Source organism: Thalassophryne amazonica, chromosome 17 (genome assembly GCF_902500255.1).
Source record: "Thalassophryne amazonica chromosome 17, fThaAma1.1, whole genome shotgun sequence".
NCBI lineage: Eukaryota > Metazoa > Chordata > Actinopteri > Batrachoidiformes > Batrachoididae > Thalassophryne > Thalassophryne amazonica.
This window is the reverse complement of record NC_047119.1, coordinates 12,825,291-12,851,316: the sequence shown is the minus strand read 5'-3', so window position 1 is coordinate 12,851,316 and position 26,026 is coordinate 12,825,291. Positions and strand designations below refer to the sequence as shown.

The 26,026-nt window shown below is 43.8% G+C and overlaps 1 protein-coding gene across 2 annotated transcripts in view; it reads left to right on the top strand.

Annotated features, from left to right (window-relative positions):
• fibcd1 (fibrinogen C domain containing 1) overlaps window positions 1-25,761 on the top strand; it is a 367,422-nt gene extending 341,661 nt beyond the window's left edge. For both annotated transcript variants that reach the window (XM_034192108.1, XM_034192107.1), the window contains 2 exons: window positions 13,776-13,955; window positions 23,906-25,761. In XM_034192108.1, the coding sequence (XP_034047999.1) occupies window positions 13,776-13,955; window positions 23,906-24,171 (446 nt within the window). In that variant the 3' untranslated portion in view covers window positions 24,172-25,761. The remainder of the gene's footprint in view (window positions 1-13,775; window positions 13,956-23,905) is intronic.
• Window positions 25,762-26,026: the final 265 nt, after the last annotated feature.

Below are 26,026 nucleotides of genomic sequence, written 5' to 3'. Positions count from 1 at the left end.
TTGATATCGGTTTAGGTGTGTAGGAATCTATGTGTATATGTGGCAAAGGGTATTAATGGTTGTGGGGAAGAAGGGGTAGGGATAAATAAGCTGATGCTTCACCCTACCCCTTTTCGGACATGTTGGGTACACAGTAGGAACTTTTTTGTTGTTGTCTTTACTGAATTATCTTGTAATTGTTGTTGTATCAAATGTTCGAAATAAATAGTTTTCATTCATTCATTCATTCATTCATTCATTCACTATACCACTGTTATTTAATCTGTTTTGTGACCTGTACATTAACAGATGACATGCGTGCATATCTATGTTCTCTCTGGAAATGTCCTTTTTGCAATGGCATACTTTAAAAAAGTAAAGGTTGCTAATGTATATTTATACAAAGAAATGGCCTCTTGGAAGCTGATACCATTTTCATGGATGTCCATTATCTTCATACAATTTCCCCAGGAAGTTCTACTACTTCTACTTCTTCATTTGCCAGGTTCCAACTGCTTCACAAGATAGTGTAGTGTTGTCTTTTTAAATACTGTAGAAGTAGTACATCATTCAAGTACTGTATTCAGACTTTCTGTGGAATGGAACCTACTACTTTTTGCCTGCTATATTGTAAGCTAGTATGTTTATTTGAATGTAGCACTGGTCTATCTTTGAGTACATAGTTTTTTCTGCTGTTTACACAGCAGAAACCACTTTTGAAAGGCAGGTTCATGAAGCATGTATGCTCATTGCTCGTCAATCTAAATGGAAACTGAATTATTGACAAAATACTTAAAATCATGCAATAGAGCATTTATTGTCATTGTACATACATACATACAATTGTCACAATTTGGCCCTGATCAGGGCTTGGATTCTGTTTTTGCCTCTTTCTTTTTATCACCATCTTTGATTTATTAGTTGTTTTATTTTCATTATGTGTTAATTCTCTATTTGTCAGTTTGTTTCTTTGTTACTTTCATACTCCTGCCATAGTTCAATTCTGTTCTAGCAGTTCAGCCAGTTTGTGTTTTCATTGTTTATGATTTAATTATCATCTGTTTATTTTTGCTGTTCTCATTTCTGTTATGTTCTGTTGTGCTTTGTTATTGGGTTTTGCTTTCTGTTAATTATTTAGTCTCTGTTTTACTTATAGTTTCTTTTTTAGTCAGTTTGCTTTAGTATTGATTTTCCATTTATTCTCCGATCAGTTCTCATGTAGTTTATTTTCTGTACTTATAATCTGATGGTTCGCTTTTGTTCTCATGGTCACGCTCTGTCAAGGTCTTGTTCATAGTGGTATCAGATTCTGTCCTTAAAGTCTGTTTTAGCTCTGTTCTCAGTTCGTCCTCATTCCCATTTGTTTGTGTTCACGCCACACCCCTGCATCTGTCATTGTGTCTTTGTCTCCCACTTTGATTCTGTCTGCTTAGTGTTTTCATCCACCCATGCTCCTCCACCTGTTCACGTGTCTTTGTCTCTTACATCACTCCACTTTGTGCATCCCCTTCCTCACTATCTTCCCCCTTCTATAATCTTTGTCCTCCAGCCACGTCCCCTTTCTAGATTGTTCCTCACATGCACCTTGTCAACTCCTGTCTTATTTAAGCACCTCCCGGCCACCACTCGTGCCAGTTTGTCGCCCTTTGTCCACATTCCAGCCTCTTGTCCACATTCCAGCCTCTTGTCTTCAGTCCTGTTTTTGCCTAGCCTTGCACTGTATCTTGCTCTGTTCTCCTCGACCACACCTTTTGCCTCATCTTTGATGTCTGTGATTGCTCATGCCTCTGAACCCTGCTCGTCCATGACTGTGTTTTTGCCTGACCCCGATTGTACCTCTGCTCCGCTGACTGACCACCTGTATACCGTACCAGAGCCTGGAATAAAGACCATGAGTTCTCTCACACCTAAGCCTAGTCTGGGAGTCTGCTTGGCAGGTCCAGACGCTTCAGGTGCCTGGCACCCGCCCGTTCTGTTAAACAATGGAATTTGTCCTCTGCATTTAACCTATCCTAATTACAGTTAAACGCAATCCAGCCATAGTCCAGCACCCGGGAACCAACTCCAGATGTAGAGTTGCCACTTTAGTTAGGGGCCGGCACTAAATAAGTATGTTTTTGGTTGTGGGAGGAAACCAGAGTGCCCGGAGGAAACCCACACAGACATGGGGAGAACTTGCAAACTCCACACAGAAAGGGCAGGAAGTCATCCCACAACCTTCTTGCTGTGAGGGACCATTTGCTAACCACTAAACCGCCATGCTGGGTAATTTGTTTGAATTGTTCTTTTGTTGCAGAGCTGAATTGTTGTACAACATACATGTGCGATGGGCATCTTACATTGAAAATAAAATGACCTACACAGGTTTAATTTTTGTTGGGTTTTCCAAATCATCACAGGGTGAACATAATCAGACTTAATTCCCAGTGCAATATTATAGTCTGCTTTCTGTTCACACTTATATTAAACATAGCTAATTTTGTTTTTTATTTTATTTTAATTGCTTATAATTATATTTATAGTTTTTATAAGGCTTTTTAAAAATAACCGGGACCTGAGTACTAATTTCATACCATTAACGTGTAAATGTGAGTTGGCACAACAAAAAGTTCCTTGAATCCTTACTTCATTCAGTCTTACTGAAAGTTCTAAAATGTTAGTGATCACGATGGACTGCAACTGGTAGAGTCTCAGTCCCAACATCAAAATTTTACAGTTTACAGTGCCGAGAATCCTTGTGTACCACTGGAATGACTTTGGGTAAAATGAGTGGTTACTTAGGGAGACTCCAATGAGGAGTATCCCCATGTGACCACAATGACCAGATCTATGGTTGCAGTCACCCTTAAGAATACTACCAACTGTTTAGCACAGTGGTGGGAACATCATGGTTGGGAGACGGTCTCCTGCCATTGGAACTGGTGCATTGCACAAAGTGTGCCTAAACTGTTGTCATTCAGCCAAGAAGAGTAGGTTAATGTTCAGTGTGCTGTATGTATATTTCTGAATGTGAATGTATCATTTTGACCATGTGTTCATAAAAAACAAAACAACAATAAATGAAAACCTGTGTGCCAAGTATTTTTTCTCATACATATGTTTATATATTTCACAACTGAATAAAGAGCTTCGAATCATCCTAAATATAATATTTACATGGAATTCAAGACTATGATGAACGCATGTAAACCGACAACTACACATGAATTTCCTAACAACATAATTAAAGCTTTCTTTGTGCAGCTTATTTTAAATGAAACACTCACATATTTTACTTTGTTTTCTCACTAATACTGTGAAAATGGAAGGTGGCACAAATATTCCAAGTGGACTAAGTTTGGACCACCTATGGTCACTGTTGGTCTTACACTAAAATTAGGGTTTATAAATGCATCCAGTGGCTCATAGATAAATCAATAAATCACTACTAAATAAATCCTGTGGGGTGAGCTGATAAGGTTCTCCCAAAATCAGGCTTCGAAACACTGAACTTTCAAGCTTTCTCTTTTGTTAGTCCTATACAAGAAATAATAACTATTATTTCCACTCACTCACTTGTAGGCTGAATAATTGCAGTCCAGGAATTATTCATTCATCTGATTTTTGTTCTCCTTCTGTTATGTTTTTAGCAAGTAGTTCATAACTCATATTCTCTGTATGGAAAGATTGTTGTGTGGGCCGCTGAAGAGGAGGTACTGCTGGCCCACCACCACCAGAGGGCACCCTGCCTGGAGTGCGGGCTCCAGGCACAAGAGGGCGCTGCCGCCTCACAAGAGCAGCCGGGGTGACAGCTGACACTCATCACCTGTGACAGCTGTCACCACTCATCTGATCTGCATCGGTATATCAGCAAGACGTCATCTCCACCTCTTTGCCGAGATATCGTTCTACCTGAAAGGTAATATCCTCAGCCTGACTGCTTGATAGAAAGACCTTTTTTTTGTGCTTTTTGTGAGTGATAACAGACTTTTTCTCCAACGAGAGGTGGAGGTAGCTTCCCTGCCGTGCAGATTGCTGGGTGCAGACGCACCCACGTTTAATTGTGTTTTTGTTCCTCGCCAGCAGTACCAGGTCCGACACGCGGAGGCAGTGGCCACCTGGGAGTTCGGGACTTGGCGGCTCCAGTATTCCCGGGGTCTGGTGGCGGAGGAAATCGTGTGGTTCCGGTTCTGCTTTGGACAGACGTCTCCTATCTTCGAGCCTGCCCACACGACACCTTGTAATTTGACCGCTGATCTATTGTGTAATCTGTTGTGTTTGTTGTGCACGTTCGCAACAGTAAAGTGTTGTTATTTGACCTATTCCATTGTCCGTTCATTTGCGCCCCCTGTTGTGGGTCCGTGTACTTACACTTTCCCAACAGGATATCTCGGCCAACGTCATGGATCCCGAGGGGCGTCAACCGGCTGTTGAACGGCCAATGGAAGAACAGGGTGCACAGGCGCCCGCAGGAGGAATGATCGGTGAGTTGCAGCGGATCCTCACCGTTTTCACGGCTCGGTTGGATTTAATGACCGAGCAGAACGTCCTCCTTAACCGCAGGGTGGAGGCTCTCGCCGCGCAGGTGGAGGCGCGCCCTCAGGGCGCTGCTGCGGCTCTCCCTCCTGTCGATCCTGTGCGTAACAGTGACGTTCCACTGGTCGTTCAACGACCCCTCCCACCTTCCCCGGAAGCATACATAAGCCCTCCAGAGCCGTACGGAGGCTGTGTGGAGACGTGCGCGGACTTCCTTATGCAGTGTTCGCTCGTCTTCGCACAACGTCCTGTCATGTACGCGACTGATTCTAGCAAGATAGCTTATGTAATTAATCTGCTTCGCGGCAAGGCACGCGCTTGGGCTACAGCGCTTTGGGAGCAAAATTCACGGCTCCTTCTGACATATGATGGGTTTGTGAGGGAGTTCAGAACAGTGTTCGATCACCCAAATAGAGGAGAGACCGCTTCAGCCGTGCTGCTGTCAATGAGACAGGGGCGCCGGAGCTTAGCTGCTTATGCAGTCGACTTCCGCATCGCGGCTGCGAGGTCCGGCTGGAATAACACTGCCCTCCGCGCCGCCTTCGTAAACGGACTGTCGTTGGTCCTAAAGGAGCTCCTGGTGGCTAAGGACGAACCGCGGGATTTAGACGGGCTTATTGATCTCGTTATACGATTAGACAATCGGTTAGAGGAACGCCGTCGGGAGCGAGGCGAAGGACGTGACCGGATACGCGCCGCCCCTCTCCCTTCCGGGTTCGAAAAGGGGCCGCCCTCCCCACGCTCCACAGCCGCAGCGCTTTGTGGGGCAACAGCTCCCCCTGTTGACGTTGTTAGGGAGACGCACAGGGCCAAAATGGGAAGGCTGATCCGTGGAGAGTGTTTTCTCTGCAGCTCAACAGAGCACACACAGAGAGACTGCCCCAAACGGCCAAAACGTCAACACTCGCCCTTAGAGACTGGGCTAAGGGGGGGTCAAGACATTCAAGTGAGACACACACAAATTGCCACACGACTCCCAGTCACAATCCTGAGCGGGGATTTAACCCTTCAAGCCCGAGCACTGGTGGACACGGGGTCAGAAGGGAATCTGCTAGACAGCAGATGGGCAAAGGAGGTAGGGCTCCCTCTGGTGGCGCTTCCTACGCCATTGCAGGTGCGGGCACTAGATGGCACCCTCCTCCCTTTACTCACACACAAGACACCACCAGTAACTCTGGTGGTGTCTGGAAACCACCGGGAGGAGATTGAGTTTTTTGTAACTCCTGCCACCTCCCGCGTGATTTTGGGCATCCCATGGATGTTAAAACACAATCCCCGGATCGATTGGCCGTCTGGGGTGGTGGTTCAGTGGAGCGAAACCTGCCATCGGGTGTGTTTAGGATCCTCGGTTCCTCCCGGTTCCCAGGCTAAGGAGGAGGTCAAAGTCCCGCCCAATCTGACGGCAGTGCCAGTTGAGTACCACGATCTTGCTGACGTCTTCAGCAAGGATCTGGCACTCACCCTTCCCCCGCACCGTCCGTACGATTGTGCCATTGATTTGGTTCCAGGCGCTGAGTTCCCGTCCAGCAGGCTGTACAACCTCTCACGACCTGAGCGCGAATCAATGGAGACCTACATCCGGGACTCATTAGCTGCCGGGCTGATCCGGAACTCCACCTCCCCGATGGGGGCAGGTTTCTTTTTTGTGGGCAAGAAAGATGGCGGACTTCGTCCATGTATTGATTACAGGGGGCTGAATGAGATTACGGTTCGCAACCGATACCCGTTGCCATTATTAGATTCCGTGTTCACCCCCCTGCATGGAGCCAAAATCTTTACTAAACTGGATCTTAGAAATGCGTATCACCTGGTTCGGATCCGGAAGGGAGACGAATGGAAGACGGCATTCAACACCCCATTAGGTCACTTTGAGTACCTGGTCATGCCGTTCGGCCTCACAAACGCCCCCGCGACGTTCCAAGCATTAGTTAATGATGTCTTGCGGGATTTCCTGCACCGATTCGTCTTCGTATATCTAGACGATATACTCATCTTTTCTCCGGATCCTGAGACTCATGTCCGGCATGTACGTCAGGTCCTGCAGCGGTTGTTGGAGAACCGGCTGTTTGTGAAGGGCGAGAAGTGTGAGTTCCACCGCACCTCTTTGTCCTTCCTGGGGTTTATCATCTCCCCCAACTCCGTCGCTCCTGATCCGGCCAAGGTTGCGGCGGTGAGAGACTGGCCCCAACCCACTAGCCGTAGGAAGCTGCAACAGTTCCTCGGCTTTGCTAATTTCTACAGGAGGTTCATTAAGGGCTACAGTCAGGTAGTTAGCCCCCTGACAGCCCTGACCTCACCAAAAGTTCTCTTCACCTGGTCGGATCGTTGCGATGCCGCGTTCAAGGAGTTGAAACGGCGCTTCTCGTCTGCACCCGTTCTGGTGCAGCCCGATCCTAGTCGCCAGTTAGTGGTTGAAGTGGACGCCTCGGACTCAGGGATAGGAGCTGTGCTTTCCCAGAGCGGGAAGACCGATAAGGTCCTTCACCCGTGTGCCTATTTTTCCCGCAGGTTGACCCCGGCCGAACGGAACTATGACGTCGGCAATCGAGAGCTCCTTGCGGTGAAAGAGGCTCTAGAAGAGTGGAGACATCTGTTGGAGGGAACGTCCGTGCCATTCACGGTTTTCACTGACCACCGGAACCTGGAGTATATCAGGACCGCCAAGCGGCTGAATCCCAGGCAAGCCCGCTGGTCACTGTTCTTTGGCCGTTTTGACTTCCGGATCACCTACCGTCCCGGGACCAAGAACCAGAGATCGGATGCCTTGTCCCGGGTACATGAAGATGAAGTCAAAACGGAGTTGTCGGATCCACCGGAACCCATCATCCCGGAGTCCACTATCGTGGCCACCCTCACCTGGGACGTAGAGAGAACCGTCCGGGAGGCCCTGGCACGAAGCCCGGACCCCGGAACTGGGCCGAAGAACAGACTTTACGTCCCACCAGAAGCTAGGGCTGCAGTCCTGGACTTCTGTCACGGCTCTAAGCTCTCCTGTCATCCAGGGGTGCGAAGAACCGTGGCAGTTGTCCGGCAGCGCTTCTGGTGGGCGTCCCTAGAGGCCGACGTCCGGGATTATATCCAGGCCTGCACCACCTGCGCCAGGGGCAAGGCTGACCATCGTAGGGCTTCGGGTCTGCTCCAGCCGCTGCCCGTGCCCCATCGCCCCTGGTCCCACATCGGCCTGGATTTTGTCACGGGTCTCCCGCCGTCCCAGGGCAACACCACCATCTTCACGATAGTGGACCGATTCTCCAAGGCGGCCCACTTCGTGGCCCTCCCGAAGCTCCCGACGGCCCAGGAGACAGCGGACCTCCTGGTTCACCACGTCGTCCGGCTGCATGGGATCCCAACAGACACTGTTTCAGATCGCGGTCCCCAGTTCTCCTCGCACGTCTGGAGGAGCTTCTGCCGGGAACTGGGGGCCACAGTGAGTCTCTCATCCGGGTACCATCCCCAGACCAACGGGCAAGCAGAACGGGCCAATCAGGAGATGGAGCAGGCCCTGCGTTGCGTGACAGCCGCGCACCCGGCGGCCTGGAGTACCCATCTGGCCTGGATCGAGTATGCCCATAACAGCCAGGTGTCGTCAGCCACCGGCCTCTCCCCTTTCGAGGTATGTCTGGGGTACCAACCGCCTTTGTTTCCAGTGGTTGAGGGAGAGGTCGGTGTGCCCTCGGTCCAGGCCCACCTAAGGAAGTGCCGTCGGGTGTGGCGTGCCGCCCGTTCTGCCTTGCTGAGGGCCCGGATGAGGTCAAAGGCCCATGCAGACCGTCGGCGGACCCCGGCCCCTGCGTATCGGCCAGGGCAGGAGGTGTGGTTGTCGACAAAGGACATCCCCCTCAAAGTGGACTCCCCCAAGTTACAGGACCGTTACATCGGTCCCTTCAAAATCCAGAAGGTCATCAGTCCAGCCGCAGTGAGGCTTCAGCTGCCGGCCTCACTGCGGATCCATCCTGTATTTCACGTGTCCCGAATCAAACCACATCACACCTCACCCCTCTGTACTCCGGGTCCGGCACCGCCTCCTGCCCGGATCATCGATGGCGAGCCGGCTTGGACTGTGCGCCGGCTTTTGGATGTCCGTAGGATGGGCCGGGGCTTCCAGTATTTGGTGGACTGGGAGGGGTACGGACCTGAAGAACGCTCCTGGGTGAAGAGGAGCTTCATTCTGGACCCGGCCCTCCTGGCCGATTTCTACCGCCGCCACCCGGACAAGCCTGGTCGGGCGCCAGGAGGCGCCCGTTGAGGGGGGGGTCCTGTTGTGTGGGCCGCTGAAGAGGAGGTACTGCTGGCCCACCACCACCAGAGGGCACCCTGCCTGGAGTGCGGGCTCCAGGCACAAGAGGGCGCTGCCGCCTCACAAGAGCAGCCGGGGTGACAGCTGACACTCATCACCTGTGACAGCTGTCACCACTCATCTGATCTGCATCGGTATATCAGCAAGACGTCATCTCCACCTCTTTGCCGAGATATCATTCTACCTGAAAGGTAATATCCTCAGCCTGACTGCTTGATAGAAAGCCCTTTTTTTTGTGCTTTTTGTGAGTGATAACAGACTTTTTCTCCAACGAGAGGTGGAGGTAGCTTCCCTGCCGTGCAGATTGCTGGGTGCAGACGCACCCACGTTTAATTGTGTTTTTGTTCCTCGCCAGCAGTACCAGGTCCGACACGCGGAGGCAGTGGCCACCTGGGAGTTCGGGACTTGGCGGCTCCAGTATTCCCGGGGTCTGGTGGCGGAGGAAATCGTGTGGTTCCGGTTCTGTTTTGGACAGACGTCTCCTATCTTCGAGCCTGCCCACATGACACCTTGTAATTTGACCGCTGATCTATTGTGTAATCTGTTGTGTTTGTTGTGCACGTTCGCAACAGTAAAGTGTTGTTATTTGACCTATTCCATTGTCCGTTCATTTGCGCCCCCTGTTGTGGGTCCGTGTACTTACACTTTCCCAACAAAGATATCATTAAAGTCCATTAAAACTTAGTGACACAGGAGTGGGCTCAAGTCTGTAAGTTGTATTTGAAAACTGCTCATTCTCAACAAAATAGCACCACATGGATATCACAAGAAATATTTTCTTCCGAATAGAATTAGAGCACAAGGTAGCCTCTGGGCTAAATTATAGTGCACTTATGTCACTAGTAGGTGTAAAATTATTAAATCCTTCACTGTAATTTGACTTAATCGATAGGTGGTTGGTCTTTCAGCTTTTATTTAGCTACAAAAAGGCATGTGTAAAACATGCACCAATTAAAGTGACCCTTCATGATGAGCTTTGTAACATTGGGAAAAGGTAATGCTACGGAACAATTTATTGGTTTAGATTTAATGCTCTGTGTGGAAAACAATGTGAATCTGGACTTGTTTTGTGTGTAAAAACTCTAACGGTAACTCCAAATCTATTTTGTGCCAAAGGATTGACAAATTGGTTTATACTTTCATGCCTGGTTGCTTGGGTTTACAATAGCAAATTCAGTACAGATCCACATTGGGATATTGTTAGATAATATCTGTGCTAATTCTTTGTTTTATGTTAGCTATCAAGTATTTGTGTTATTTGTTTGGAGGTTCTGCGAAATATAAGTTAAGTTTTACTTTATCATGTGTCCAAGTTTCAGACACAAGGACATCTTCCCCTGTTGGTAAGATCCAGTAACATTAGAAATGTGAGACTAAACCACACCTACTGTTAACACCAACAAGGTATAAAAAGTGTTGTATGACTTATTTTAGGGGACTTTCACAAGATGGACACTGTCTGTGAGGGTCCCAGGCCTGGTTTGTAATGTGACCTTGAATAAGCTTGAAATGAGGAATACAATGGCTTGGTTTTTTGTAAAGGGCAGAATCTTGCATAAAACAACCGGGTAGAAATAACAATATGGTGCAGGTTTTATGTCACGTGCCTTTCCTGACACAACTCCAATTCAACATAGAGACACATGCTCACAGCTCCTGGTTTCTAATAGTTGAAGTTCCCATATTTAGTAGCAAGATCAAATTTTAATCCAAGGGGCTGTCTTATTGTGTTCCTGATTTAATCACTGTGGAATATAATTTGATTTAATTAAAAAAGCAGTCTTTTTGAAAGTGTTTAACTTGAAATAAAATCCTCTGATCACTGAAAACTTGTCATCATTGTTAAACCTGAAACATGCTGAGACCTGAAGTCGGCTCAGTTTCCTGAAATTTTAAAGGTTTTTCTGATATTTAGACGGTTGCTTGGGGATGAACCGGTTGTGTGCTGTGTGGTTCCACGGTGAGGTGGATGTGGGAATTTAGTATATTTATGAGTCTTTACCTGTGGGTATGTTTTTGTAGGTTTACATTACTCACAAAAACCCATATGTTCAAAAGAGTTAACACAGTCTTGGTGATGCTGTGACATTCTATGTGGGATTAACCACAAACATATCTCTGAAGAAGTTAGGGATCTGTTGATCGGGGTGAGAGTCTAATCTCAGATTGCTTTTGTTGTGCTGTTTGTTATTGTAACATATTGTGGATTTTTTTTTTTTGTCGGCATGATCTTTTGTGGGTACACTGTGATAACACACATTACCTTTTTAAGGTTAGAAAAGGAATTATACTCACCTTACTGTGTGCAAAATGAAGCCAAACGATAGCAATGCCAACAAGTAATTTCAGATCTGGGAGCATGGGCTGGTGTTGCATCCACCTCACAATGGAGTCATCTTGAGTCCTGGATGGTTAATACACTTGTTTTCAGTGCATAGGGTTCCCAGTTCAAACCCCATCCCATACCCATTTCTTCACGCAATGTGAAGTTGCGTTGCATGTAAAAGTTTTGCCAAATCAACATGCAGATCCACTTTGGATCTGCTGTGGTGAACCAGAGTGGAAAAACAAGGGAACAGCAAAAGGGACTGAATAATAGCAAGCTTTGGCTCCCATAAATGCTTAAAATTGTAACTTTTAGTGATGCTACAGCTTAATCTTTCTCAAATACCACATGAATTTGTTTACCTCATATACCTATCACTTTACGTAAGTAGTCCATCTCTCACTGCCTGTGTTTTGTCATCATAAAAGCTTAAACATCCAGTTTCTTGTCACTGAAGCAGATGCAAAATGTTTTAAAAGCAAGTGCTGTTGCAGTGCATGGATACCTTGTTCACAACAAGTGATGGCAGAATTTTCCATTGCCCTCTTTGTTCTTTTACGAGTAACATGTGAATGCACAAAATATTCTCATTAAATAATCATCGCAAATTGTATGAAAAGTCTTAAAGATGCTCTGACGCCCATTGGTGCCACTGTTTTTTCTCCAGATTCCATAGCATGAACTGGATGAAAGTCTGACTGCCCGGTGACAGGCTGGCCATCTGGCACCAGTTGCTTCCCAGCCATTTACAGCTGGGTGGACTTCAACAATCCAGATGAAGTGAGATGTCAAAGGACACAGACACGTAGGATGAGAAGGATTTGAACCCTGACCTATTGGCATGCCAGGTTCTTATCCACTGTGCTATTTGCTCTACAAAGTATGAAAAGTAACGCATAGTAACTGATGTATAAACCACATAATCATCAACCAACAACTTGTGGCCACATGCCTCCACCACAGAAAGGCACAAAAGGGAGGGGTGGGGATCATACTACTTAATTTTTCTTCTCATCCCAAACCTATTCTTAACCATAACCATCAGTTCTCAATTATGAGAATTTGCCACATTATGCGCAAAATTCCTTACATTTCATGTCATATGAACCATGGTGCGACAATATGTTGGAACACAACATACATAAGTAACTGTATGACACATAGCCATTCCATTAAATATGTTAATGTTCTTCTGGAGAGACCTAGTACCAAGACATCTAGTCAGTGCCATAGATCATTGATTAGCATTTCACTTCCACAACAACATAGTAATGGAGCTAATCTACAGAGTGTCATTCCTTCCCATGTCGTTCCAAGTAGCAAATTGGTGTGTGTTTTGAAGCATCATAATAACTTCTTGATCTATCTTTGTTAATCTTGAACAAACATAGTAGACATAGTAGTTACAGCCATCACCACCAGATTTGAAATAAGGGTGACATTTTTGAGCTGTTCAAAAATTTCACCCAGATTTGCCAAATTGTCACTAGCGTGTGGTAACTTCCAGGTGCTTGTAGTCTTAACAGCTTCAGTCATGTTCAAACATCTCAGTTGTGGTGTTCCTAGTGGGTACAGCTTGAAACTTGTTTGACCATGCTCCATCTGGATAAAAATTTGAAGCAGAAGCTGTGTTTGTTGTGCTTCTGGTTGAGGGCGCAGTGCCTTACTTTGGTTTTCAAATGAGTTGGCATGTTGGCACTTTATAAACCAGCCAGTTGCCATCTGGACACTTTATCAGCCAGCCAGTTGCCAGGTCTGCACTTAATAAACAAGCCTGTTAGGCAGCAACCCAGAGTAAGCTGTTTCATCCCATTTTTGCACTTTTTTTGAATCGTGGGTAATTGTAATAGAACAGCGTCATGTGGAATATGGATGCAAGATAAGGAAAAAAGTAAAAAGAAAACACAGCCTGTGTTGCATGTTTAAGAAAATGGTAAGTACAAGTGTACAACACAGTAAAGGCAAAAACATCAACTCAACACGGATTGAGTACAAATTATCTGACAAAGCCAAGGATAGAGAAGCCATGGCAAATATTAGCCAAGATACTTATCCTGGAAAGAGAGGACAGCAAGGTAACATCTACCTGGAAATGAGTTCCAACAACAAATTCCCAGTATACAGACCTCCATGTCACAGCATCTTAACTGGTTGCGAGCAGAGTCCAAATTGAGGCAACATTGAGAAACTCAACGATGTGAGCAGCAGACAAAGGGAGTAATGACATAAAAGACTGCAGGTGAGTGGTAATCATGGAATTTAAAGCAGCAGGGAGGGTCACGTAAAGTGGACGGTAGGAAGACTGAAGAAAAGGCAGTGATGAATTGCAAAAGTAAAACAGCATGTGTTGTGGAATGCAAGTTGCACGAGTTAAGAAGAGATTATTCCTTGGGTCATCTGCTTGTTTGAAATACAAAATATTTCACAGTGGGTTTAACTGGTCTCTATCTTGTGAGTCAGACACTCTTCACATCTTTGCAAGTAATGTGATTGTGGGAGAAACCATACACACACAAAGGAGGCTGCAAAAGGGACAAGAACCATGTTGCAAATTGTTTTCAGAAATATATGGAGGTGAAAGTTGGCTGAAACGGCTCTAAAGTGTTTAATGAACAGAATAGTACTTTCTAATGGGTTCTCTTTTCTGTTTTACTGCAGGGTTGAAGCAGATCCATGCCCTGTCAATGCAAGGAAATTACGAGCTACGTATCGACTTAGAAGACTTTGAAAATAGCACAGCTTATGCCCAGTATGGTACCTTTGGAGTGGGGCTCTTCTCAGTGGACCCTGATGATGATGGATACCCTTTGACTGTGGGAGATTACTCTGGCAATGCAGGTACAGTAAGTGAACTTTTCAGAATTTATGGGATGCTTCCTACTTTTGCTTTTAGTAGTACATTCCAGCTATTACAAAAGTTAAGAAAACTGGGGCGAACTTTGAAACCTGAAAATTGTTCAGTCAAGCATTTAATGACAATTTTGATCAACGCGAGACAAAGATACGGCATTGCTAAAGAATTTTTATTTATTTATTTTTTTTTTTTTCTGAAATTCAACCTGGACCTTTGTACTTAAAAGCTCCGGTCATGTCCTCTCAGGCCAGCATACCTTCTCATTTGAAAGAAATCTGCAAAATTTACATTTTCCAAACCATGCAAAATTTTATAAATCTATATAATCTTCTAGTACATCTGTCTTCTAGGGTAGTTAAACCTTATTCTGAAAGTCTTTCTTCATAAGACATATGCTGTAATTCTGGAACCAACTTCATGGCCCTTCTCTTCACTTTTTCTAAAGTATTTTTGTCTTTCTCAAGGTATGGTGCCCAGACTTGAACACAGTATTCAAGATGGTTACGAACAAAGGTCTTATAAAAGAGAAGAAATGACTCTATTTGCTTTGGATGCTGAAGCAGCAACATACTTAGGAAAGGACAGGCCGTTTGAAATCAAGACTCCAAGATCTATTTCCTCCGTGGCAGTCTCTAAAACTTTTTCATTCATAACATAATCATAACATGGGTTTTTCTTTCCCATATGAATAACTCTACATTATATACATACAATAAATGCCACAGCTGATTGCTTTAAATGCTTTAAGTGGTGCTTTAATGTAGTGTACCTGATTATAACAGGAGACGATGGCATGATTTGATCAGTATAGCACATCTGCTGCTTACTTATTATGATTATAAAATAAATTTATAAAATTCAAAAGTTATTCATTGTAGTTTGACAGTAGACTAGCAGAGGATTTAACTGACTGGTGGTTGGCCTGTCAACTTTTGTTTAGCTATGACAACAGGCATGGATTACCATGTGTAAAATATGCCTCAAATAATGCATCCCTGCTTTGAGAAAAAGTGGAAGAGATGATTTACTATTTTATATTTGCTCACATTTGATCATATTTTTATTTTAAAATTTGGTCATATTTAATATGCCTAAAAATGTTGGCACATTACTCTAAAACATAACAAAATAAATAAATATCACACATCATGTGATAAGGAAATAACTTTTTTTATTTCTTTGAAGTGGTGCTTTAATGTACTGTAAATGATTAGACTAGCTGATGGTTATATTATGATTTGATCAGTATAACACATCTGCTGCGTATTTGTTAGGTTTGCAAATATTACAGCACATTATGTTCTTTACATATGACGAGTATCACTTTGGAAAGAATTGGGGCTGATCATAAACTCCTGAAAAGGAACCTCACAGAATTTTCACTAACCTGTGTGGCAACACTGAGGCTACCAAAAGTCTTACTGAGCATTTCCAGGCCACCACCTGTAAAAAGGCATTAATTTGTACACTTCCTACAGTGCAGTAGGTGTCCACTTGTTAAGCCGCTCAGACAGAAAAACTGCTAACGTCTGTGTCTGTGCGCCCCAAATATCAGATCCGAGCCAGCTACCTGTCACCTTGATTAAATTACTGCCAATTAATTGCACTGGTTGACCTGCAGCGTAAACAAAAAGTTGCAGTTGAAATGAAGAAGCAATTTAAAGAACCTTCGGGGAGCCGCCGCTGTGAGGGAATGGAGAGAATGGGGACAGATATGAGAGATGGAGCAGGGAGGAGAGGGAATGCAGGAAAGAGGAATGGAGGAGACAGGTGCAAGAGCAGAGAAAGCCAGCAGAGGAGCATTTTCCTCTGATATGTTTGATAAAATGTCCCCAACAAGGCCTCACCTTGGCCCGATCTGCCTGGTGGACACTTTTAGCAATCACTGTGAATGACACAAAACTGTTAATCAGGAGTAAAGCAGGGCGGCACCATCACCCTTACATTCTCCATCATCTTCATGTCCAATCCTCCATCAAAGACCAGGTCCCAGAGAATGTGCCCCACTTTGCATTGCTGAGCTGTACCAACATGGACAACAAGATCCAACATCAACCCAAGTGTGCAGGAACTGGCTTCCACCAGTTGGCACCCATGTTTTCAACAACCACGACTTTCGACATGAGATGAAAAGCCTCATCGACAAAGATATCGTCATGCCAACCACCCATTGTATGGAGCGTCAAGTGCTTCATCATCAAGAACAAGGTTCAGCTTCATGTCCTTAGTGTGGATGACAACCGACTTCTTAAGCAGATCGACCCCTAGCTGAGTGAAGATAAGTGGTCCAGAGGAGGGCAGAAGAAATGCTACAAGGACATCCAGAAGCACAAACTCAAGAGCTGCTCTGCCAAAGACCTGGAGATAATATGCCAGGGACAGATGAGCAACGATCCACACGGGAGTAGGTCTTTAAAAAATACTTACAAACAGCACCAAGGAGAAAAGGAGGAAAAGGATGAAGAGAGAACAAGATTCTGACTGACAGAAGCTTCCAGCAGCAACCACATACAGCGTCTGTCAGAAAACAGCGAGGATCAAGATGGAGCCTGTTCAGACATCTCGTGGTCCCTGTCTGGGTTCGAATAAGAGACCATCTTACTCGCAACTGAGGAATTGCCATGATGGTGATGCTTCCTGCAAGGCTGCAATGGCATTATTATTATTATTATTATTATTATTACATTGCCGTTGCTACTTTCTGATCACCTGACAGGTGCTTCTTTCAGCCAGGAGTGACTTGATCTTAATGGCCATCACAGTAGGCTGTCGGCCTCCAGCCACCAAGGTGACATTCATCGCCTTGCAAATGAGACTTTAAGTGCTTCTTCTTCTTCTTTTTTTCCTCTTTCTCCTCTTTCCTGCATCATCTGGTCATCATCTCATTGTCAAGCCGGCCCTTTGACGCCTTTTGTTTCTTGCTTTATCTTCTACTAATGTCTCGCAGCACACAACATGAATATCAGACATGCCTGTCAGATTATTTCCCTGCTCGCTGGTTACCATGGTAATGCCAAATGGAAAGCAGAGAGTGAGAGGGTAAGGAGCCGGGCAGCCGCATCTCTGGCAATTAAGAGCTGTTTGATGCACTGACGAGGTGTTAGCCATCACCTTGTGGCTGGTGAGCTGTCTGTCTTTTTGCTCGTAGTTTTATGCAGTGCACTTTTGCTCCCAGCATGAAGGCCGCTTTGAAGATGGACAGAAAGTGAAGCAGAGACGCTTGGAGTTCCTGGAACATCACAACCTCTGTGAACACCCATTTACTAAAATGTCAAACTGTAAATTGCATTATTTTTTTAGTGAGTGGGTCTTGAAAATGAATGAAAGAAGATATCATTTGTTGACCTTTAGATTTTTTTTTTTTTTTTTTTTTTTTTTGGTGAATTGAAAGGAACCAGTTGTGGTGGTTCTAGCATCTGGTCAGGATGCCCTATGTTCGGCTCCCGAGGGAGGTCTTCCAGGCATGTGCGACTGGAAGACCCAGGACATGCTGAAGGGATTATATTTCCCACTTGGCTTGGGAAAGCCTTGGGATCTTCCACACAGAGTAGGTGGATTTGGTGAGCAAAATGAAAGAATGGATGAATCATCTGCTGAATTCTGGAGGAGGTGCTGTGAGAATATTCCAAAGAAGCAATTTGATTGATATTCGGCACACTGTTTTTACATTGCATGCCACAAAGAATGACACTTACTTCATGTACCATATTTTCATGGATATTTTAATGGTATTTTTTTTAATGACTTTGGGAGGTCCTGGGACTTGGACTCTGGTGTGACATACCAGGTCTATTAGAAAAGTATCCGACCTTATTATTTTTTTTCAAAAATTATATGGATTTGAATCATGTGTGATTGCGTCAGACAAGCTTGAACCCTCGTGAGCATGCGTGAGTTTTTTCAAGCCTGTCGGTTGCGTCATTCGCCTGTGGGCAGGCTTTGAGTGAGCACTGGTCCACCCCTTCCGTCGGAATTCCTTTGTCTGAGAACTTCCTGAGTGACTGGCGCTTTGCTTGATGAAATTTTTTTCAGAAACTGTAAGGCACATCCAAGTGGACACCATTCGAGAAATTCAGACGGTTTTCGGTGAAAATTTTAATGGCTGATGAGAGATTAAGAAGTGTTACTATCGCTTTAAGGACAGCCCATGGTGCCAGACGGCGCGCCGCGCCCCGGGCCACCGTCATCAGCCTGTTTCGAGCTGAAAACTTCCAAATTTAAGCCTCTGTTGATCCAGGACGTCGTGAGAGAGCAGAGAAGTTTCAGAAGAGTTCGGGATCAGCAGTTTATCTGGACATTCCACTGTTAAAGGAGATTTTGTAATGAAAGACGTGCGGACGGATTCGCGCTTCGGCACCCAGCCGCTCATGGCGCGGCGCCACAGCAAAACACCTCCGTTGGAAGTCTCATAGGACAAGTTTGAACATGCCCAGCTGTTAAACAATTTCTCGGATACTCACTCGACTGAAAGCCATCGAAAACCGCCTGAATCTTACGAATGGTTATCAACACGGAGGTGTTTTTCTGTGGCATCGTGCGATGAGCGGCTGAAACAAAATTCTCTGGTCTGATATGACAAAGATTGATCTCTTTGGCATGAATGCCAGGCATGATGTTTGGAGGAAATCAGGCACCATGTTGGTGGCAGAATCATGCTGTGGGGATGTTTTTCAGTGGCAGGAACTTGGAGACTAGTTGTTATTGAGGGAAAGATGAATGCACCAATGTACATAGACAACCTGGATGAAAACATGCTCCAGAGCACTCTTGACCTCAGAATGGGGCGATGGCTCATTTTTTAGCAGGGCAATGACCCTAAGCACACAGCCAAAACATCAAAGGAGTGACTTCAGGACAACTAAAAAAATAATAAATAAAATAAAATAAAAATCAGCAAAAATTTCAAAATGTCTTTTTCATGTTGTCATTATGGGGTGCTGTGAGTAGAATTTTGACAGGAAAAAATAATTTATTCCATTTTGGAAAAAGGCTGTAACACCGCAAAATGTGGAAAAAAAGTGAAGCACTGTGAATACGTTCTGGATACACTGTATTTTTCCTGTGACCACAGGTACCCATGTAATACATGCAAAATATTGACATCACCACTGATTAAACCCTTAAACCACTTTTTCCCTGTCCTCATCTGGCTTCTGTCCATTAACTGGCCAACGTCCTGCTGACATGATTGGATTTGTGTTATTAAAAAGAGAAAGATGCAAAGATCGCTTCTGAACCTTTGATAAATTGTCAGCAAAGCAGTACGACCTACACGTTTGATAGTGAGAAGCAATATGCTGGAGAAATGGAGGTTTATGTTTTTCCTCCTCATCTGCCCCTGTAAATTGAAATGATAGATTGCATAACCTGATTTATGTTTGGAAACTCTCTTTTGGATCTCTTCACATAGTTCCATGTTTCTGTTATCAAATTTTAACTCTATAAGCAAGACAGCGTTACCAACGATCTGGAAATATGTAATGTCAATTCAAACTGTTTATATACACTACAACTCCAGTGCGGACAAAATAATAAAAAAAAGATTCAGTACTAATATGTCAAGGCAGACTCCACATCAAATGTAACTGTGACACAAATGAAACATTCCCAATGAGATGAGACAATCCCAAATCCAAATCTATGTTTCTTTCATTGCTGGGAAATATTCTCTTCTGGTCATAGTCCTGTCACCTGCATACGTTTTTGGACAACTCTGCCACTGTGGGCAATCACCAGGAGGCTGAGTACAGGAGTGTGGTGGATATGTTTGTGGAGTGGTGTAGACTCAACCACCTGCAGCTCAATGTATCTAAGATGAAGTTGCTGGTGGTGAACATCAGAAGATGGAAGATCCGTCTGAACCCAGTTACCATCAATGGTACAGAAGTGGACCTTGTGGAGTACTACAAGTACCTGGGTGTCCACATAGACAACAGACTGTAAACAGATGCCGCATATAACAAATGTCAGAGCCGATTGTACTTCCTCAGGAAGCTCAGATCTTTCAATGTCTACAGAAATATTTTGCAGATGTTTTATCACTTGGTGGTCTCCAGCATCATATTCTATGCTATATTCTGCTGGTGCAGTACGCTGAAGGCAGCTGACACAAACAGGCTCAACAAGCTCATCAGGAGAGTTGGCTCTGTATTGGGGGTTGAGCTGGAGTCTGTGGTGAAGGTGTTGGAGAGGAGGATGCTGAGAAAACTGCTCAGCATCCTGGACAACACCTCCCCACCCCTGCATGTTACGCTGGCATCCTGTCAGGGCACCTTCTACCTGACTGAGGCCACCGAGGTGCACCACAGAATACCGCAGGAGGTCTTTCCTGCCTGTGGCAATCAGACTATTTCTCCTAGTTCTGCAAGATGAATACATAAAAAAATAAAATAAAATTGATTCATGGATTTCTATTTAATACTTACACTTTCTGTAATTGTGTATTTAACTAATCATTGTTTACGGTTTCTGTACTCTGGCAAAATAATTTCCTTCGGGATGAATAAAGCTGTCTGAGGACCTGGAGTTGCAAACCACTGATCTAATGTGTTTGTTTTGGTTCAAGATTTGGGCCCAAGTGCAGACACAGGACATCAGTGGGTTTAAATCGGCTTAATGTTGATCAACTGCTTGGCAGAAGAAAACCCTACACAGAGCAACACTGTCCATTTTGTAAGATTATTGTGTCATACTGTGCAATGGAAAAATGTTAAACCTTGACAATGAGCCTTCTCTCTATTTTGTAAGTGAAGAGAAACTGTCAAAATGAGTGGTGTATTGGCTGAGTTTATGATATGGATTGGACCTGTGTCTCAGCATGTGTGCCACCATGAAATATTTTCATTATGCCTAGAGCACATAACTGGCCAAGCACCAGGCAAAAGCATTATGGGCCAATACTTCTGACACAGGCAGGACTGTGTCTGAGCCTCCATCTCTGTGGATTAGTTGTGAAAAGCAATCTTTTAACCAGTCACACTTGCCATCCTGTTAGTATTTCAAATGAACTTTTTTGTATGTAGAGCAAATTTTATTAGGGATTGTTAATACTGTCAAAACTGTGCACTATTGGAATCCAGATATAGAAAAATCATAAGGCATACATCCAAAACTAGAGGTGGACGATACCAGGAATTTCAGTATTGATCCGATACCAAGTAAATACAGGCCCAGTATTGCCAATATCGATACAGATACTGATACTTTTTCATATTTAAACTTCAAAGATCCAAAGGATCCAAAAGACCTAGGATAGAGTTTTGCCAAACATTGTACGTGACAACAAAATACTTCACACAACACAACTTAAAACAAAATCTCCTGAGGTAGAGGGCTGACAAACCACAATACAAGGGTGCGCTGCTCCGTGTTGTGTGACAGCACAGCGCTGCTCTTACAGACAGAGTAGACTTTGATGAATCTGCATGCGCAGCAGACAGTGCGTGCGGGAGACAAAAAAAGCTTGAGTATCGATCTTTTTTACACGAGGATCGTTCAATATCAATACCAGCGTTGGAATCCATATTATCGATATTAGGATCGATCCGCCCACCTCTATAAAAAACTAGGCTTGCAAAAAGAAACACTGATAGGTGTTCCCATTGTGCTTGGACATGGGGTAACATCTAGGCCTTGCTCATATGTAGAGGTTTGAGTTGATTGATGATTTATTGCTGTATAAATAAACTGAACTTGAACTGATCTGGAAAAAAAAAAAATATATATATATATATATATATATATATATATATACACGGTAATGAAGGTGATCTGGTAGAGGGCAAGGAGAAACGTGACTGCTAATGCACTGGTATTAATGGGATTAAGAGAAAAATTTTACCTGGAGAACTAAGAATACCCAGTGGAAAAATATGAAATGTACAGTAAATCATATCAAGGCACTGATACGCATTGGTACCAGTGCTTATCCCCAGTTACCATGTGAAGCAGAAGAGTATGTGACTGCCCTTGGACAAGATGCCAGTCTACTAGAGGTAACTTGCCTAGTTAAAGCTGGTACGCAATTACAGCCAGGCATGGAGAATGTATATGAAGTAACTTGTCCAAGGACATAAAAAACGAGACTGTAGTGCACACCTATAGTATAGGTCTACATTTGTGTAAAGATAGAAAGTAAAACGTTATAAAATTGCAATAGAGTATGGTAGGATGTATTTCCAAGAGGTGAAATGTATTGATTTTGACAGTATGTTGCAAACTGTTTTAACCAAAGCTAAAGTAGTTTGGGATGCATGTTTGTTCTTCGAACCAAATACTGACATACTGAGAGGATGTGGTAAGTTGCACTAAAAAGCAAACTGTCAAGGACATTTAGAATAAAACATATAACAGTCAAATGGCTGAACAACCTGGTGATTCAGAAATAATAAAGATGAAATTGTGAAATAAGATGATTTACAGCAGAGCAACAAGGTTACTGCTGTGTGAAAATGCCAGTAAATGGCAGATAGCAAGTGTGACTGAATGATCTTCTGCATTGAAATTGTGTTCAATGCAGCCACTTGTACTGTTGTATTTGGTGCAATTTGGGATGTATGGAAAATGCAAAACACAAGCAAACAAAAGCACAGTGATTCTGGCATTTATTTTAGCTTTATTGTAGATGGTATGAATTCAAGATATTTCATGTTTTATGTGGTCAACTTCATTTTTATATACATCCATTCCTGCATTGCATCCCTCCATTATATCAGAGCTTTAAATCCACCAGAGACCAATGGATTAGGCAGTTTTTGCCACTGGACAAATTATTTAAATCTATTAATGATCAGTTTATTCAAACCATCATTGTGTGACTACACTATAAAGGGCAAGAGTACAAGCCTCAGCTGAACACCCTTGATCTCTGATCCCTCAGATGACTCTCCCTCAAGAACAATCATTCATCAATAGCTGATATAACCATGATGGCAAAGGATTACTTTGGGAGACCCTATATCAAGCACAACAATATGGAGTTACATTAACAAATGCAACTTAAACTTTAGTCTGCAGGAGTAAAGTCTTACTCTAACCTTATCTAGAAGTGATGTTGATGTCTCTGGGCTTTGTGGCATGTGTGTTGGGCCATCACGTAGTTAAAACATACGTTGTTATTAGATGAATCAGTATTCCAGATTTATTTGAACCATTGCACTCAAAACCAAAGATGAAAAGTACCATCCACACGGTTATCAGCAATGAGACCAAAAGCTATAGCCTCTCAAGGTATTGGGTTGTCAGTGCAGTAGCAGAGATAATTAGATAGATGATTACCTGTTGTGAGGACTGTCCATCAAAACGTTTCTGTGCCATTGGCCATGCAGATATGCAACAGTGTAGATGCAGACATTGGCCTTAAAACCTTGTAAGATTTGAAGGCTATGAACTTTATATGAACCTAAAAATGAATGATTCTATCTGCTTCTTGTTTGCTGATGCACTTACTTAAGGGGCGGGATGTTGAGAAATCTCTAAGGGCCCTTGAGGAAGGTCCTTAATCCCCCAGTTGCTCCCGGTGTGCAGTTGAGCACATTGAATGGCAGCACCCTGACATCAGTGTGTGTATGAATAGGTGAATGCAAGGCATCAATGTAAAGAGCTTTGAGCTTCTGAATCAGATAGAAAGCACTTTATGAATGCAGTCTATTTACCATTCATAACTTACTCCTCCAAACCGATGCACCATACTGTTTATATTTCCTAGTGATTAACATGCAGATGTTCATGTATCCATCCCCTGACTTATCTAAAGAAAACTGGCAGTAAAGTTCATTGTGTATTAACAATAATCCTTATATATAGTTATTTAGTTTGTTCCATCAGTGTGTGGGTGAATGCGAGGCATCATTGAAAAGTGCCTTGAGATTGTGAATCAGATGTAAAGGTGCTATATAAATGCAGTCCATTTACCATTTTACTTTTCCTTCTCAAGGTGACTCTCTGTTGAAGCACAACGGAATGAAGTTCACTACCAAAGACAGGGATCATGACCACTCGGAGAACAACTGTGCCTCCTTTTACCACGGTGCCTGGTGGTACCGCAACTGCCATACCTCCAACCTGAATGGTCAGTACTTGCGTGGGCAGCACACCTCCTATGCCGATGGCATCGAGTGGTCCTCCTGGACCGGCTGGCAGTACTCCCTCAAGTTCTCAGAAATGAAGATACGCCCAACCCGCGACCTTGAGAGCAAATGAGAAATATGGCGAGAGGGAAAAGCAAATATTTTTAATGAGGAATACAGTAAACCACAAATTCAGACAGCTAAGTGGAATTACTCATCTTGATATTGTTATTCACAAAAACATGCCTCTTTGACTTTGTTACTCCTGATGTCTCTGTTTTTGCTCTCCTTTCTCCATCGGCTTCCTGTGTTATCCTGGCTGTCATTATCCTCCCTCAGGCCCTTGTCTTTTTTTTTTTTTAATGGTTGTGTGTGATCGCCAAAACACCATACGAGAGCCCGCAGTCAACTGTGCTGGTTTCCCACAGTTTGACATGTTGGTGTTTCCATCCCGTACAGTACCACACACCAGTGATTTCCATCCGACATGTCGCTTTGACCTCCCATCTGGCTCTCGCAATGTGGTTCAGACTCACTACCCAGTGCTGCATAATCTGAATGACTATTGCACCAAATACAACCGGATGAGACACAACTTCAACAAAATACAACCAAATGATACAAATCACTTGTTTTCCCCTTTTACAAAAGAAGCCACAGCAACGAGACAGGACATGGATCATTACATTGTGCTACAGCCTCAATATGTGCAATTAGGACAAAAGTTCGGCAAGCTTTGATATCAAGAAACCCTATACCCAGAGAACGAGAGAGGAAACAATTGGACGAGGGTTAAATTAGTGGAAGGAAAGTTGGTGAAGAAAATCAAAGTGGAAGACAACAGAGAAATGCAAACGGATTGGAAGGAAAATAAGGAAAAGAATGTGACGATGGAGGACAACATTCATCTGATTTGGGCCATTAGGGAGCATATTGGGCACTTTGTCTGATCTGCCTGCCAGCTGAGCACTGGCCAACCGATGCAGCACTCACAGATGGATACCCAGCGTTCCATGTGTGAGAGGAACAGATTCTCTAACCATCAACTTCTTGTCACTGGTTGAGTCACACACCTCAGCCCATTAGAACATTGAGGCAGATTAAAAGTGATCCACGGTGGAATACCCTCACTGTCTTCATCGAAATGTTGAACATGACATAAAGCCAGTGATGTACATACATACGGACAGGAGAGAAATCTCAACGGCATTAGAAGAACTTCTTATCTTAATTGCAGTGAACCTGTTTGGAAAAGTTTCAATTAGCCATCAAACTCCATCAACCGCACATCCGCTTTGTATGGTTTGTCTTTTGCAGGTGCTCATCATGGGGTTTTGTGCAACAGTTTTCCACCTAAAACAGAAAATTTCTGTTTAAAAAACAAAAAAACAAAAAAAAAAAAAAATCGATCCAACCTTCTTAATCAGTCTTTTTCGTCTGAGTACGAATCTATTGCGTGTTATAGCAAAAGAGAAAAAAAAAAGTTATGAAGAAAAAACATAAAGGCAACATGTGCAATTAAGTCAGTGACTAACATTTTCAGTTTCATCTCGTTTGTTTGGATGTACTGAAAGCTTTAAAAAAAGTGTAGATTTTATTGTACAGTGTATGACTTTTAAAAGCATGTGAAGCCGTTTTCATACTATGCTAAAACACAAAGAGAACTGAAGCACAGACTTTACAAATCACTGGTTATACATATATATATATATTAAAAAAAAGAAGAAGAAAATGGAGATTTTTTTTTTTCCAGAACTTCGCACTTCTTCTCACTGAATGACAGGCAGGATTGCATCTGAAGGTCGAGAAGAAGAGAAGAGTGAGGAGGCGGAGGTAAGACGACTGTCTTTTCCAAGCACATCCCCCTGCCCATTCGGCAGCACAAAAATAATCTTCTGACAGAGAGGCACAAAAATGGACACAACTGGAGAGTTTTGGAACCCTTGCGGTGCTTTGATTGAATCTTGGCTTTGGATCATCATGTGGAA